The sequence below is a fragment of the Clarias gariepinus genome, chromosome 4 (genome assembly GCF_024256425.1).
Source record: "Clarias gariepinus isolate MV-2021 ecotype Netherlands chromosome 4, CGAR_prim_01v2, whole genome shotgun sequence".
Lineage (NCBI taxonomy): Eukaryota > Metazoa > Chordata > Actinopteri > Siluriformes > Clariidae > Clarias > Clarias gariepinus.
The window spans coordinates 13,533,470-13,550,146 of NC_071103.1; the positions used below are offsets into that span (position 1 = coordinate 13,533,470).

A 16,677-nucleotide genomic window follows, 5' to 3' on the forward strand; every position below is an offset into this window, starting at 1 on the left:
ATAATACATTTAACCTTGCTATCAACGTTAATAAACATCCAAGAACTTTCACTATGGACGATACAATGAACAAAATGTCATATGTTTTTGAGCGCTGGTTATTGAACACAGCCATGATGGGCCATCACCTGCGTCCTTGCGCTCGCGCATACAGTATATTTAGCTGTTTTGTGGTCGGTCGAAACTGGCGATTGCATACGGATTGAAGCTAGTGGTAAAATAAAAACATTAGACGCACGGACGACTTTTTTTTTTTTTACATTTGTAGCCATGATTGTGTTGTTTGTTAACGTACAGTATAACGTTATATTATCACTCTTCATGAGCTTTCAGCTGGTAAAATCACCACCATATGTAATAATCCACATGACTGGGTCCGACCGATGTTTAAAATGCCGGTGTGATCGTTAAGAGAACACGGACTTTATACTAGAAAACCAAGAGTAATGCATAATTTTATGCTTCGATCCAGACCAAGAGGACCAAACTACAAATGTGAACACACCCTTAAGAGTCAGAGTGAAACTTAACTTGCACTCAGCGTCCAAATTCAAGATCCAAGGGGGGGAAACGCGCAGCACGCAAAGCTGGAGGACACGCGCGCCCAGACTTCAGGAAAAGCTTGGGATATAAAAACCGACCTGTCCTTTTTGGGCTATTTTAAGAAAAAGTATCAAGGTAAAGTGACTGGCTAGTTATGGTTCTGTGGCTTAATTAGTTAAAAAATACTCTTCTCTTGCATGATAATAATAATAATAATAATACCATAATAAGAAACAGCATCGGCCGAGGGCGTAGGCTAATGTTGTCCGCAAAGGGACAATAACAACAGGAAGAGTAGATTTATTATAACCTAGTGATAGGAAAGAATAAAAGGAAGAAATAAAGAAAGCACGCAGAGGTAAATTATACTGCAGTTGATAAATTGCGTATAATTTGTATAAAATGACCTATGTTTATTATGTTGATTGTCATTATTTTAAAAACTACAAAATGTCATCAAAACATCTAATTTAACTTTTGTCTTAATATCTTTGGTCACTAGTTATTTATTTATTTGTTTATTTATTATAAAGGTAGACACACTTATTTTAGTTATTTCAAATCTCAATATTTTGTTGCTTTATGCAGGACAGTAATTTGACCCTTCTGAAAGGGTGACTTTTTTGGCCAGGCAGAGTATAATAACTTGACAACAAAATGATGCCTAATGCTGAACTTCATACAAAACAAGAAACAATGAAGCAAGTCATTAACTTAGCCCTGATCTTTTTAATAGCTAGACCCACCCTTACTCGAGATCAGAGATGGAGATGTTTTCTTCCAGAAATCAATGGAAGCCAGTGCTACACTGTTTTGTTTTTTCAGATCATAAAAAACGTTGTTTAACAGTTTTGTTTCAGCTTATAAAGGCCTCTGTCCTGTTGCTGAATACAATCTCTTCTCTGATTTTCACTGAGGAATTTACAGTTTATGAAAACCCCACCCCACCATACACCGCAGTTGTTATGTAATGAATGGGTACTGAAACATGTTAGCGCACAATTCCGAGAGGAAGCCAGACCAGAAGAGAAAGGTTTCCTTTCTATATCAAAACAAAAGATTAACCAATCAGAAAATCCCAATCTTTAAATTGTGATTTGTCAGAGTAATGACAAGATAATGTTTGTCACTCGTTCATGTCTCAAGTTACAGTAAATGCTTTAATGCTGGAGTGATTCATAGGTCACTGTGTGACTTAAAAACAATCCTCACCATTTCTCATGACTACATAAAAAAGTCTGGCCCTTTGGAAGCAAAATCTGTATAATGAGAAGTGATTAAAGACTTTTGCACAATTTTGTACATCCTTTGATTCATGTTTCTGTCTTAAGTGTTGAAAGTTTCCATTTGGAAATTTGAAAACAGTGCAATTCTGAGAGTTGAGTTCTAAGAAAAAAGTGTTTCAATATAAATGTGTAATGAAGGAGTAAGAAGTGAGCGATACATCATGAGTATAAACAGGGGCTTAATCACTTGTGAATTTCTCAGAACATTAATAACACTAGCCAATATTGTTTAAGTACATTAATTTTGTCTGAGTATCCACTGAAAGGACAATTATAATAGTTCTTTTTGTTTAAGTAAATTTTCTTTTTGCCTTTTATCAGATCGGTTTTGGTCAAGAAAACAAGTGAGAGAATATGGACGCACAGAAAGCGACTGAGGTGGAGATAAAAGAGCTCACTTCGGCAGAAGTAAAATATTATAGAGATGAGAAAGACAAAGTGGAAGAAACAAAGGGTAACTTCATTATTATTTTTAAAGAAAACCTAAACAAAAGACTTGGATTGACAAAATTGTGTATTCCAGAAATAATCATTTTCTCATTAATAAGCTACTTGGACCAAAATCTTAAAAAAAAAAAAAAAAAAAATTTTGGTGTCCCAAGTTGTTTCTGCATGCCCTAGGTTGTGCTAACTGTGTATTTCTTCTATGTCTAGATGTTGTCAGGAAACTTAAACTGCACAAGAGGATTTCTGTTTTTTTCCTGGTTCTCACTTTGCTCCTACTGGCTGTGGTTCTTGTTCTGGCTATAAAGTGTAAGTAATGCAACGGTTAACAGATGACTGATTCAGTAATACCGAGCTTAGAGCTTCTGGAAATATAAACAGTACATCTATCCCAACCCTGCATTTAAATAAAGAAAACATAACAGATTTTAGCTTCTTTATTCATGCTGTGGAGGGAGAAATGATAGATGAGGCCAGGGATAGCTCAGTGGTTAAGGCATAGGACTACGGTTCGGAAGATCCCAGGTTCAAGTCCCACAACCACCAAGTTGCCACTGTTGGGTCCTTGAGCAAGGCTCTTAACCCTCAACTGCTCAAATGTGTAATCCTAAGAGGGGAAAAAAAAGTAAGTCACTCTGGATAAGAGCGTCTGCCAAATGCCTAAATGATAGCCAACATTTTGGTGTATAAATAGTTTTTTTTTTATTTTGCACCACAGTTTTAGGCCATTAAGTTATGGATCATTTCTGAATTTTGGTTGCACTTAATGTCTTGTGACCTTTCATCATGTTCTTCACTGACTGCACAGAGGACATCTAAATGTGAATGCAGAAAATTAATCATTAGTGATTTGAAGTTGAAGCCCATAGTTTTATGCATTTTGGTGGCATTCATCTGGTTATAGGTTTGTGTTTCTCTTTGCATTACAAATTCTACAAGCTTATTTTGCCGCCCAACAACAACAACAATAATAAAAAAAAAACATTAGTCCTATATTGAAAATTTTATATTTTTTATATATGGTTTTTATACATTTGTTGAGTTTACAAGTGCTTACTGCAACAAACATATCTGTCCTAGAGTCCATAATGGCCAGCTCTTCTTAATGTCATGTGACCCTTCTCCATGACTATCCTATTTGCCAATTAAACGAAGTAGTTAATTTATCCAAGTTGTTTTTCTAGCCTCTAGATGGCAGACAACTGCGAAGTCGTTGAATAGCACTGAATATACTGTAATGGAGAAACTTTCCCCTAATACTAAGAAAAAACCTGCATGAATGTAAGATGGTATTAAATAATAAATGTTTTTTTACTTTAAGGATCTCCTAAAGATTTGACTAAAATATTTAGTGTAGAAAACATAAATCAAAATAAATAAATAAATAAATTGAATAATAAAAAAATACCTTTATTTGCAGTCATCTTTATTTGATTTTTACCCAACATCTCAGATCCAAAACAATTAAACTGTGACTATACCGGGATTTTTCCAATGTTAATATCTTAAACATTTGTTATGATTTTCCATAATATTTCTGTTTTTTTGCAAATAGATAGAAGTTGCCTTGGATATAAAGGTATAAATAATGAATGTATTTTTTTACCATCTGTTCTCCTAATGTCCAAACTTCAGTAAATGAAAGTAAGTCCATCCAGAAGTGCCCAGATCCCCCTGCTGAAGAGAAGAAGCCCAGTCATCCTGTGAGCCAAGGTAAAACACGATCACATGCCAACAATCATACAAATCGTAAATGCTCTTCCATGTCAGTTAGTCCTTTATAATCATGTTTCATTATTCTTTTTCATTGATTGTGTGAATTCTTTATGTATATTTATATAATTTTTAACTAAAACTAAAAATGTAAATCTAAAATGTGTTAAAACTTGGCGTTTTTCTGCAGGAAATCAGTGCTCTGGGTGTGGGAAGGACTGGTATAAGACGAACACCTCCTGCTACTTGTTTGTTAGGGAACGTCTAAACTGGACTCAGAGCAGGGAGGAGTGTCAGAAACAGGGCGCTGACCTGGTTGTCATCAACAATGAAAAATTGCAGGTCAATCAATCAATCAATCAATCAATCAGGCTAACTAAAGCAGGCATCAATATTAAAACATCTTGCTGTTATGGGAGGTTAAAGATGTAATCTAACTGTGAGAAATTCTGTCTTCATTACTGTAGAATTTTCTATGGAAATATACAGGCCTGATGTACTGGATTGGACTGCATTATTCAGAAAATAAGTGGATGTGGGTTAACAATACCGCACTAACCAAGAGGTGAGTCATTAGTGTAGTTTTTAATCACAGAACCACCATTTTATGGATATCCGGGTGGGTGGAATTTTTTTTAACCCAGCAGTAATACCAAAATATTTAAAAACAATCAAAGCCATGGGCGTAAATTTCATTTAGCAGTGTGTGTGTGTGTGTGGGGGGGGGGGGGGGGGGGGGGGGGGCGGGGCAATAAATATAAAATTTCTCATGAGAAATTTTCGAAGGGGACACAAATAATACAGTCAAATTGTGCTTATAAAGATATGTCCCCACAGTGAAAAACTTTGCTTCTATCATTATTATTGTAGCATGGAGACTGCGCCATTATGGTTATTTTCAAAGTTTTTCTCAGGTTCAATGACGAAGCAGATTTAAAACAATTGCATTATTTGTTATGTTGTTTACGGTCAAGCCATCAACATACAATAAAATGTAAACATGACTGTTATTGTGAAAAAGATATATAAAATAAGTAATGTTTTGTAACAAAATCAATTATTAAACAATCAATTTACAGTAACTGCTCTATGTAAAAAAAAAAAAATCTGTCATTATCCCTTCAATAAAAGCACCACAGTTACCTGATTGACCCTGGTCTACCTGTCCCTCAATAATTTCCGTCTCCTTTGCCTGTGATTGATATTGTGACATTAGTTTTTTTTTTATAAGCACCCATTGTTAAAGCCAAATTGCCTTAATATGTGAACTACTTACTTACTTACTTGGCGTTTAGGTGCACTGAAAAATGATCTTATGTCTATTTTTCTTTTCTCTGTAATTTTATTCATGACACTGCAAGGCAAGGCAAGGCAAGTTTATTTATACTGTAGCACATTTCATACACAATGGTAATTAAAATTGCTTTACATAAAGAAAGTAAAACTATAATAAAAAATAATCAAAACAATAAAAACAAAGAATAAAAAAGGTTTAAAATTGTATTTAAAATTAATTAAGACACTTAGAACAGAATGGATATTGATTATACAAAAAAAAAAAAAATACAGTGGTGTCAGTTCGGACATCGGTAATCAGCATTTTTGCCGCAACTAATTTATGAATGAGGCTGCATCAACTACATTAAAGAGAATCGTTGACTTGAACTGGGAAAGCAGGCAGTGGGCCAAACCACTGTGAGGAAGGAGAGGGGGAGCTCAACTGGTTCTAAATGCATTTTTTGCGTTTTTTTTTTTTACTTACACAATTATCTTAAGTATACATACATATATTTTTCACAATAGAGGAATTAGAGTTGTTTATTTTTTTTTCATGTCCCCTCCGCCCCCCCCGGTTATTTACACACATGATCAAAGCAAAACTGCCTCTGTCATTGTCAACAATCATGTTACAGTATTAAAGATGTTTGCATGTATTTGAGGAAGGTGTAAAGATATTTCTGTTAAAGTGCCCAGTCAGGTTATGTGTTTGTGTAACTAATAAAGATTTTCTTTCTTTTTTTTAGTAACAGCTACTGGGCCCGCGGGCAGCCAAATCCAGTTGCTCAGGGTTCCTGCGCACTGCTAAAAGGAAAGTGGCCAAACAATCACAACTGGCATGTAAACCCCTGTGACAAGACCTCACATTACATCTGCCAGAAACGTTTTGAAGTGGATGAATGATCAACTATAACCATCACATAAATCTGCTACATTAGCTTTTTTTATCATCTTTGTACTTCTTCACTTATCTTTTACAATAGCAGTTTATAAAGAGCAACAAATACAGAATCCGTATATGAAACAATGATGTTCCATGACACACAGTCAAGTGAACAGAGTGAGAAAATAACGTTTGCTAATTGTAATTGTTGAAAGTGACAAAATTTGCACTAAAATGTTTGCTGAATGTATTACAAAACTAAATGTATGTAAGTCACTGCCTTTTTTATAGGCAACAAATATTGTACTTTTTACAGGAAGTAAATGTTAAATATATTTTTGTTTCTTCTTAAACCAATATTCACTAAATAAAATACTGAAATTATTGAGTTGTACACAATCAGTATAATTCCATGATCACACTTCATCTCTTAGACCGGGGGTCTTCAATTTCAGTCCTGGAGGGTCAGTGTCCAACACAGTTTGGTGATTCTTCCTCTCAAACACAGCTGATTCAACTAATCTATTAATTACTAGGTTCAGTGGGTGTGTTTGGGTCTTGGTAAATTACAAACTGTGCTGATCACTGGACCTACAGGACTGGAATTGAAGACCCCTGTCTTAGACTGTTTTCATCACTGTTGCATCTAAATGCTCAAGTGATGAAAACTTGAGCATCTGAATATTAGACAGTAACTTGTTCTTCGAAAATTATATTTCCAATATCACAAAAACAGCCTTTTTCCATCTTAGAAATATTGCCAAGCTTAGGAGCATCTTATCCGTATCTGACACAGAAAAGCTAGTTCACGCATTCATGACCTCCAGACTAGACTATTGTAATGCATTACTAGGTAGTTGTCCTGCATCCTCAATAAACAAGCTTCGGTTAGTCCAAAATGCAGCCGCCAGAGTTCTTATTAGAAAGTATGAAAATATGGAAATATTATTTTAAAGAACTTCTATCATATAACTTCTTTCTGTTATCACTCAAATGAGGATGGCTTCCCTGATTGAGTCTGGTTCCTCTCAAGGTTTTTTCCTATTGCCAACTCAGGGAGTTTTTCCTTGCCACTGTCGCCGTCACCCTTTGCTTGCTCATCAAATATATTTCATTCATCATTCATTCATTCAACTCATTATTATCTAGACATATATTCCTTACACAAACACACTTCCATACATTTTCTTAAAAAAAAAAATCTTTCATTTTTGGGAAGCTGCTTTGAGACAATGACCATTGTTAAAAGCTTTATATAAATAAAATTGAATTTTGTCTGTGTCTGTGTGTAAGAGAGAGAGAGAGAGAGAGAGAGAGACTGGTGTGTATAATCATATAAAACTACAGTACTATTAAATTAAATGATTTCCTTACTAAATCAGATGAAAGCCATGGAACAGATCAAATGATAGTTTTGACAATTGCATGTTTTAATGCAAGTGTTTTGATGGCTCCAAATTTATACAATTAAGCTTATATTTTGTTAATAAAACTCTTCTTATTTGATATATTTCACAATCATTTTGTATGGTTTGTATATATATACACACACACGCTGTCTTTGAGGCGTCTGTGTAAACAATGAATTGCCGCTTAGAGTCTGGGTTGCAGAGGAATTTGCTAAAATGCACACATCTGTTTTTTAATCTTAAGCCCTATTCGGACGGGACTAGTTTTCCAAACGACGTTTGAGTTAGAATTTTTTTCAGACGAAGTCTGTCAATTCATATATGCATTCAGACGGGACTAACATCTCCGTGTTTATTACGGAGGTATGAGTGTCTGTGTTTTACATGTGAGCGTTGTACAAGAGCACATGTCCAGGATGCGTGAATTCTACATCCATTATTGGTGCGCAAACTTGAATACCGGCGCGCTAGAGATAGTACGGTAGTTCACGTTGACCAAAACACAAAAGAAAACAAAAAAAAAAAAATCGGCAATTACAGACATTCGCATTCGGACGGGATTAGATCTTTCAGAGGACCTCCGAGTTTGTTGAAAAACAGTAGGTAATTTATGAAGGTAAAACAGTAGCAAAACCCGAGAGCTTGCAAATTCGAATGTGAGAACTTGTAAAATTAATATTTGTATTTGTAAGTTGAAATTTATACTCACAGCTCTGATGTGAAAAGCTGCATCTATCGATTTGCACACAAAGACATGGCCAAGGTAAGAAAGGCTGAAAGACGACCACCACTGAACAAGACACACAAGCTGAAACGTATACAGAAATGTATATTTGTGAATGTGGAGATGTTATATTGGTTTCACTGGTAAAAATAAATAATTGAAATGGGTATATATTTGTTTTTTGTTAAGTTGCCTAATAATTATGCACAGTAATAGTCACCTGCACACACAGATATCCCCCTAAAATAGCTAAAACTAAAAACAAACTAAAAACTACTTCCAAAAATATTCAGCTTTGATATTAATGAGTTTTTTGGGTTCATTGAGAACATGGTTGTTGTTCAATAATAAAATTATTCCTCAAAAATACAACTTGCCTAATAATTCTGCACTCCCTGTATTATATAGAAGTTTATTAAGGAGTTAAGATTAATTGGGTGAAAATACTAATTAGTGTTGAAAACAATGCAGAAAGGTCAATACTAAACACTTAATACATCATTTTATGTGGCATAACCTCAGTTCCTAATCTAAAATTCACTTGTTGGGTGGATGCTTACATGACACAATACATATAGAAGTGTATTGACACCTGTAGCATTTCTGTAATAGTTGGGTGAAAGTGATAGTTCACTTAACGAAATTTGTCATCATTTACCCACCCTCAGAATGTGCTAAATGTGTAAATAGTTTTCAGATAATTACAAAGATATTTGGAACAATGTTATCCTCCACAGACTTCCATAGTATTTCTTTTCTGTACTATTGCAGTGAATGGGGGTGAGATATTTAGTTTCTTAATGACCTTTCCTTTGAATCAGATTTTCACTTCTGTAGCTTAGAAAAACCATAAATTGCATGTTGCAGTACCAACATGCAATCATTTCAGTGAAAGTTAAAAATTGTAGACAGTTAATATAATTTAGTCTGTAAGACTTACTAGTTAAATTGTATGAAAGTGCAACAAATGCAAGGCAAGAGCTCTGAAGTGTCACCTCAAAGTGCATTTTGAAATCGTAACTGAAAATAAGAGGCAATTTATAAAATTGGAAAGATGACAATAAAAGGTACATAGACATTTGCTTGAAACAGAATAAGCTTTATTTGCCATGTTTTTAAATAAACAACAGTTCAGTTTTACTGAGATTGAGCTTCAGCTGATGAGCAGCCATCCAGGATGAGATGTCTGCCAGACATGCTGAGATCCCGGTGGAAACCTGAGTGTCAGAGGGAGGAAAGGAGAGAGTAAGTTGGGTGTCATCTGCATAACAATGGTATGAAAATCCATGTGATGATATGACAGCAGGAACATGACCAGATGATATGGAATGGTTGATGATGGTTGTGGTGAAAGGAAGGAGGTCTCGTGAGATGGCATGGAGCATTGTGAAAGGGATTGGGTCTAATAAACAGGTGGTGGGGTTAGATGACGAGATGATCTGCTGAATGGTTCTGATGACAGGTCGGAGAATTCTGCTAAGGGAGGGAAGGGAAGGTCCTGAGGTTCTGTCATAGGAGTTTGGTTGGGAGCGGAAGACTGGCGGATTGCTGCAATCTTGTTTTGCTGGCTTGTGTTAACGTGTTAACGTTGAGAAAAAAGCGCCATTTAGTGGTGGCACCAGGTAAATGAATAATCATTTACGGCATCCATATGGCAGCTGTACGCCATTCGCACGCTATTCACACGGCCGTAGCTATTTAACATGGCTCCCTCTGTATATAATGAATAATTAGACTTACCAGTGTTACTTATTGAATAATACATTTGCCCTCTCTGGCTGGGAAATGCCCAGACACGGTGAGAAATTAGGGCAACTCACCGGGTTACCTCCAACTCTTATCCACCACGACCAACATCTCCCATCTCACGGTCCAAGTACACCTCCAGTTTGGCCACAAACAGGTCGGAAGTACTGCGTTCATTGTATCCGGTGCCGCAGGCAACTTTATTGACTCCTTATGCCAAAAATCAATTCCACCTGTAGTCTGTCATCCGGATACCACCCCCAGACTAACAGTCAGACGGAGCAGACCAACCAACAACTGGAGCGCTACCTAAGATGCTTCATCGCCGATCGCCAGCGCTCCTGGGTCCACTTCATCTGGGCTAAGCTGTCCCACAATCTCCATATCTCATCCGCCACCAACTTAAGCCCATTTGAGGTATGCCACGGTTTCAAGCCATTGATGTTCGACCACCAAGAACCAGGGGTTGATGTACCGTCAGCCCAAAAGGTGGTCCGCAGGTGTCGGCGAATGTGGGACCGAGCAAATATAGCCATCCAGCACTGTGTGTGTGTCTGCATGTGTTTGTGTAGGTGTGTGAAGCTAAAGTAAGAGGAGAGGAGGAATAAGACCCTCCCCTCTTCTTGTCTTACACAGTAACCGTGCATTCTCTCTTATTTGAGTTTTTTACACACACACATTAACGGAAAGACTGTTTTATCGGAGGAATTAACAAGGAACATCGCTAATGACACTCACATGAGCGCATACTAATATAATCACTGCTGTAAAGTAAAAATAAAACAAATTAACCTGCACTTTACCTTTGAAAAGAATCGCAGTGTTTCCTTTAGAGAGAGAGAGTGTGTGTGTGTGTGAAGGCGAGAGGAGGTGTGTGTATGTGTGAAGTGGCACAGTGTCCAATGACGCGCACACAGACAAAGTGCAGGCTAATATAGAGAGGGAGAGAGAAAATGGATCTTTAACATCTCCAATGAGACTTTCTTTTGCTTTACACACATGCACATGTGTGTTATACTAAACAGTCCATGCTCGCTGTACACACAAACACAAAGTAAAATATAACGCGCACACATGTGGTCACAGTGATAAAGGAAACAGTACACGCGTGTATAATGTTAATTATACCAGTGAGAGACGTGCACTAAAACCCAGCAGGGGAGACGCTTGCGAACCGTGTACTGTAGAATGTCTTGGATAGTCTAAGATGTATTATGGCACTCTAGAAGCCTCAAGATGTGTCAAAGTTTATTCACCTGCACACACACACCCAATTTGCTCTTGCCCATTTGCTTTGCTCATACATTTTAGCTTTTAAATTCGCTCCAACAGACAAGACCACAATCACACTCTGTGTTACGTCTTTACTGATTTTATAGTTTTATTGTTATGTATTAACCATATTAGGTTAATCAAATAAGTGAATTGTAATCTTGAGACCCTTTAACATTTTGAGCTGCTGTAGGCCATAGTAGTAAAATAAAAATAAAAAAAATGAAAAAGAACTAAAATATTGTTTAAAACTGTGGCCTAGGAGGACCACCTTACCTGCACATTTTAGTGTTCTCTTGGCTCCCAGCACACCTGATTTACACTATGGCATTTGGCATACACCCTTGCCCAGAGCAACATTTTTATCTCATTTCTTCATCTTCATTATTCGTCAACATTTTTATCTTATTTCTACATCTTTATTATTTCCAACTATCAGCTTTTAAAAGAAAACAGGGTGATGAGAAGTTGGGACAGTTAAATGTTTATATATTAAATGTTGGAAATATGATGCTATTTTTGTATCAAAATTCGTTGCGAAAAACCCTGTGTGCTCTCCAGCATTAATGTTGGTGGAACATATCAGAGGTGGAAGGGGAACATTCTGATTACCAGATTCTGATTGGCTGATCAGAAACTGGAAGGGACATTCCGATTACTGATTTTCGATTCGCTGATTAGAAACTGGAGGACGGGACATCCTGATTAACAGTTTACAGTTACATTAGCATTCGCAATATTGAGTCCAGCACTTAGTTACGACGTGTGTGTGTGATGCAAAGGCCTAGAGACTGGAGAGACAGTTGTTCGTAAGGAGCGAGAACTGCTGATAAAAACATTATCACCGCCGTGCCAAGTCTTCAAAAGTGCAGCAAACCGGGACAGATCGTGCATTTCTTCTTTCAAAGTGAATTGGCTGGATTCATCTAGGATTTCAAGACAGCTCGTGAAGGACACTAAGTCTTCGTGTTGTTCGGTGAATAAACGATTGTTTCATTAACTCATCAGAGAAAGTAAGTGGATTCATTTTCATGTGGGATTAACATTGGAATTCATCGTCTGTTTAATGCGCACCCACGAAGGGGCCCCAACGTTAATGATCGATCAAACTTTTGAACTGTTTGACTGACTTATGAACATTTGAACTGTTTGACTGACTCAAGTATACTTTGAACGGATCCGAATATGCAGTTAATATCTATATGCTGTAGTACCAAAATACTGTTATGGTGTGAATTACACGTTTTTTCGAGTATAAACTCATCCGAAATGGATATTTGTTTTTTTGGTTTCTTGTATCACGTAGTTCTGAAGGGAAATGGAGTACTTGAATAGTATTGTAACTGGTTTGCTCTTTTTTCGATTTCACTATGGTATTCCAAAACAGAAACATTTGCATATTATCAGGAAAATTTTTTAATCTGTCTTCCTGAAAACATAAGGGGTTGTTACTGTTTTATTTACTGCTTTTATTTTGTTTTTTTTTTGTTGAGAAGACACCCAAAATCATATTCTGGTATTTCATTGAGTCTAGCAAGTTGTTTAATCTAAGAAGAAATCGAGTAACTGCTAAATTTTAAACAGAAAGTAAAGAAAATACCAGCCTAATTCACCATCCAACTGCCGGGGATCCAGGAATCTTGTTGATTAAACAATTAAATTACCCCCTAGGTTTAAGAAAAGGTTTACATGATGATCTGTTGAAACTGGAGAAACCCGGACTAATCATAAATTCGAATACTTATGAACTTATACACAGAATGGATCTGAGTCTCACAAATTACTTGAGTCACTTGAGTCAGCATTTTCATATGGTATTCGACTAAAGAGCACCAACTGAAACCCTAGAATCCATTAAATCCTTAAAGCATAGTTGTTTTCTGAATCGTGCAGGATTAGGGCAGCCCCCCCTCCTACTTTTAAAAAGCTGTGTTGCTGGCCATGGTCCTGAACATGCTGTCTCTGAGGTATCTGTGTGAACAATGAATTGCCGTTTGAAGTGATGGTGCAGAGCCCTGTCTCTGAGGCGACGGTGTGAACAATGAATTGACACTTGAAATCTGGGTTACGGGTGAGGTGGGGTTTTAATCTGTCCTTTTCAAAGTAGATCTGAAAGGAGTGCTGAGAGAAAGTTAAAGTTAGGTTCGACACCTCTGTACTAGCCAGCTAGCCCTTAGAATGCACACACTTTATTTTGTCTTGGGCTGTAAGTATTTTTATACAGCTTTTAACATTTTTACCTGGGGCTTAAGTAGACACCGACCAAACTCCAGATACTGTGCTTCTTTAAGGCTGTGGTGGAATTTTTTGGGGTTGGCTGTCATGTTGGCTTTTCTTAGCCCCCCAGTCCCTGTTGAAGGTGGTATAATATGTGGTCATCCCAGTTGCATGAGTGGATAATGACATTGTCTATGTACTGTATTTAGTGGTGTAAAAACTATGTTTACAGAGCACACATCGTGATACATCCAATGTTTACCAAGTACATATCTATTAGATGTTGAAAGGTGGCTTAGGCTCCATGTAGCCCGACAGGAGACTCTATGTTACCAGTGGCTATGCTCTGTACTGACTGTGGTCTTTTCCCTTGCTTTTGGAGAGATTGCTATCTGCCAGTATCCTTTTGTGGACCATCTCTTAAATAAATGAATGTGGTAAAGGTCAGAAGTTTTCTGCTTATCTGGCTGTTGCAGACTGTAGTCTACTGGTCCTACATGCTCCGTGATGAGGAAGGGGCCTTGCTTTTGTGCCAGGAAATTACAGTTTGTGCTGGGCAGGATGAGGAGGCCTTGGTTGCTAAGCATGAGCTTGCGAGGTTGTGCTGGTCGGTTGTAGAGCCTTTGCTGTTTGGCCTGTGCATTCTTCATGGGCTGACACATGATAGAAAGCACGATAGGAACATGCTCTGTACTTTTGCCTACATCTTCTGTACGTACTCGATTACAGCAGGAAACGGGAAGCAGTCTTCTATCTATGCCTCTTTTGCTAGGTTGAACAGCTCACACAGTTCTGTTCCAAACAGGAGTTTGAATGTCGTGAAACTGGATGTGGATCATGTTTCCACATAAAGCTTCTGAATATGTTGTGACATAATCCACTATTTCTAGAAAATACTCATGCCCTTGCAGGTCAACTTCAGCCTCACTGCTTACTCTCTGTATCTGCACTTTCCTTGTGAAGCCTTTTGGGCTTCTTTTTACACAGTCCCAGCCAGTCTTTGCCCAACAAAAGAGGGGCGGGTAAATTAGGAACCACCCCTGCTGGTATGGTATGTTTTCTCTGTCAATCCCTTACTGTGATACTCATGGCCCACCTCTCCCGACAAGCACCATGGACATAGGGGTTCAGGAGAGGACTGCATGGTTTTGCATCCCCATGAATAATTGAGTTTTAGGAGGGTGGGAATGGGTGCCCCTCCAATGTGGACTCATTGTGTCTGGGCTGGGTTCTTTGTGCTTGAACTGCTGGCCCAGAAACCTCGTGCAGAGACGGACTTTGGTTTGGGCTCAGTGGGCATGGTCCCATTGGTGGGAGGCTCAATCTCTGGGTTTTTCTCTCTGGTGAACTGTCCTGTTGGGGATTCTCTGCTTTTCTGGGGCCAGAGAGAGCATTGAAACTGCACACCAGTTTTTCCATGCATGCTGTACCTTGCCAGTTAAAAGCAGTATAAGGATTGCAACAGCAGCAGGTGGTTGAGAAGAACCAACAGGCGAGGCTGTATACTGGGTAACGAGGGGCCAGGAGCCAATCCCTAAGACTTAGGGCACAATGTCAATCTATCACAGGGCAAAAACACACACACACACACACACACACACACACACACACACACACACACACACACACACACACACAGACAGACACACACACACTACAGCCAATTTGAGCACACACACACACACACACACTCACTCACTCCACTCACTCCACTCCCTCCCTCCCTCCCTCCCTCCCTCCCTCCCTCCAGCCAATTTGAGAACACCAATTAGCCTAATCTGCATGTCTTTGGACTTAGGGAGAAAACCAGAGCACTTGAAGGAAACGCACTGAAGGATTTATTTCTAATTTTCCTTAATATTTTGTATGAATATGGCACTAATCATTAATAATGGACTTATGTCAGCGTGATCTTTATAAGTTCCTTGTTTACTTAATACATGTCCTTGTTTACTTGATAAGTGTCCTTGTTTACTTAGTTCTCACATGATGTTTTTAACCTTGATTGTATTTTTCTTCCTTTGTTTTTCCTTTCTTGGCCTTGGGTCGATGTTTACATCGTAGTATAAAATGGATGTTTTGCCATTTATGTTCGGATTTCATTGCCCAGGCTGACTGATTGACGCATGCATGCAAATTAAACTATCTTCTCCAGCTGAAGCCTGGCTCTGAGTCTCCTGATTTCTTGATCATCTAATGCTCTGGTCAGATCCAGAAGATCTTATTTTTATTTACAACAATCCTGGCGCCCAACGTGGGGCTCGATGGTCTCCGTCTGACGTCTGCGACGTGACGACTGATCCAGGCGACAGCAATATCATCTGCCTGAGTTCTGACTCTAGTCCCTGGAGGTCCTGTGCATGACAGCACGGGTGAGTTCCATCCTGTACAAAAATCCTTGTTGCTAGATGATTGTGGAGGAATCAGTAAAAGTTTAACGTGTAGTTTTCTCAGTACTGAATGAGTTAGCTTTAATATTGTTTGACAATATGGCAACGTGTTTTCAGGATCCTAAGTGTGACGGACGGCGGTCCTCACTAGTTTGTGAATCCCTGCCCTATGCTGATGATTCCTGTTTTGAGAAGGAATTGGGGCAGATGTTAGATAAATTGTGTAGCAAGAAAAAGGTGAAGTTATGCAAATTTCTTGGTGTTAAAGATGAGGATAAATGGACTAGAGAGCAATGTTTTTCTGCTTTGGAAAGGTGTGTGCAGCGTAAAGACCTTAAAGCTGCAGTTCAAGTATTTAGGCAGTGGCATGCTCTTCTAATACAATCACACGCTGCAGAGCGGGATTGTGAGAAGCGTAAGAGTGACGAAAAGATCAGTAAACTTGCGCAGGAATGCGCTAAACATAAGAGTGCCGCTAAATCTGCTCGAAAAACATGTGAGCAGTCTCAGTGTTTAATTAACTCTCTCCAAACCAAACTCGAGGTTTTGGAAAAACAAGCAGGGAAGCTATCTCTGTCTAAATCAAAGCCGTTGTTTCCATCTCTCCCTAATCTTGGCTATGATATACAATTAAGAGAGCAGTCAAAGGTTGAGGATTCAGACACTGTCTTAGATCCAGCACACATCGGCGTGGCTCCGATGGCTGTAAAAGAGTCTCGTTCTAAAAAAGATGAAGACTCAAAAGTAACAATCACATACAAGCCACTGAGTC

At 38.1% G+C, this 16,677-nt stretch overlaps 1 protein-coding gene across 2 annotated transcripts; it reads left to right on the forward strand.

Annotated features, from left to right (window-relative positions):
- The first annotated feature begins 550 nt into the window (after positions 1–550).
- Positions 551–6,525, forward strand: LOC128520020 (CD209 antigen-like protein D). Of its 2 annotated transcripts, none has more exons than XM_053494029.1 (7): positions 551–678; positions 2,151–2,283; positions 2,484–2,582; positions 3,909–3,986; positions 4,177–4,328; positions 4,454–4,551; positions 6,011–6,525. In XM_053494029.1, the coding sequence occupies exons 2-7, from the start codon at positions 2,184–2,186 to the stop codon at positions 6,165–6,167; spliced, it is 684 nt and encodes a 227-aa protein (XP_053350004.1). In that variant the 5' UTR covers positions 551–678; positions 2,151–2,183; the 3' UTR covers positions 6,168–6,525. The 2 variants fall into 2 exon arrangements, with proteins under 2 accessions (XP_053350004.1, XP_053350005.1); XM_053494030.1 differs by having other exon boundaries at positions 6,017–6,525.
- The last annotated feature ends 10,152 nt before the right edge of the window (positions 6,526–16,677 follow it).

Excerpts from the sequence above, each read along its gene's own strand:
- LOC128520020 (XM_053494029.1), top strand. The coding sequence starts at position 2,184 with ATGGACGCACAGAAAGCGACTGAGGTGGAGATAAAAGAGCTCACTTCG. Across the intron at positions 2,284-2,483 it reads CAAAGTGGAAGAAACAAAGG|ATGTTGTCAGGAAACTTAAA; the intron begins GTAACTTCATTA and ends TTCTATGTCTAG. Across the intron at positions 4,329-4,453 it reads TCAACAATGAAAAATTGCAG|AATTTTCTATGGAAATATAC; the intron begins GTCAATCAATCA and ends TCATTACTGTAG.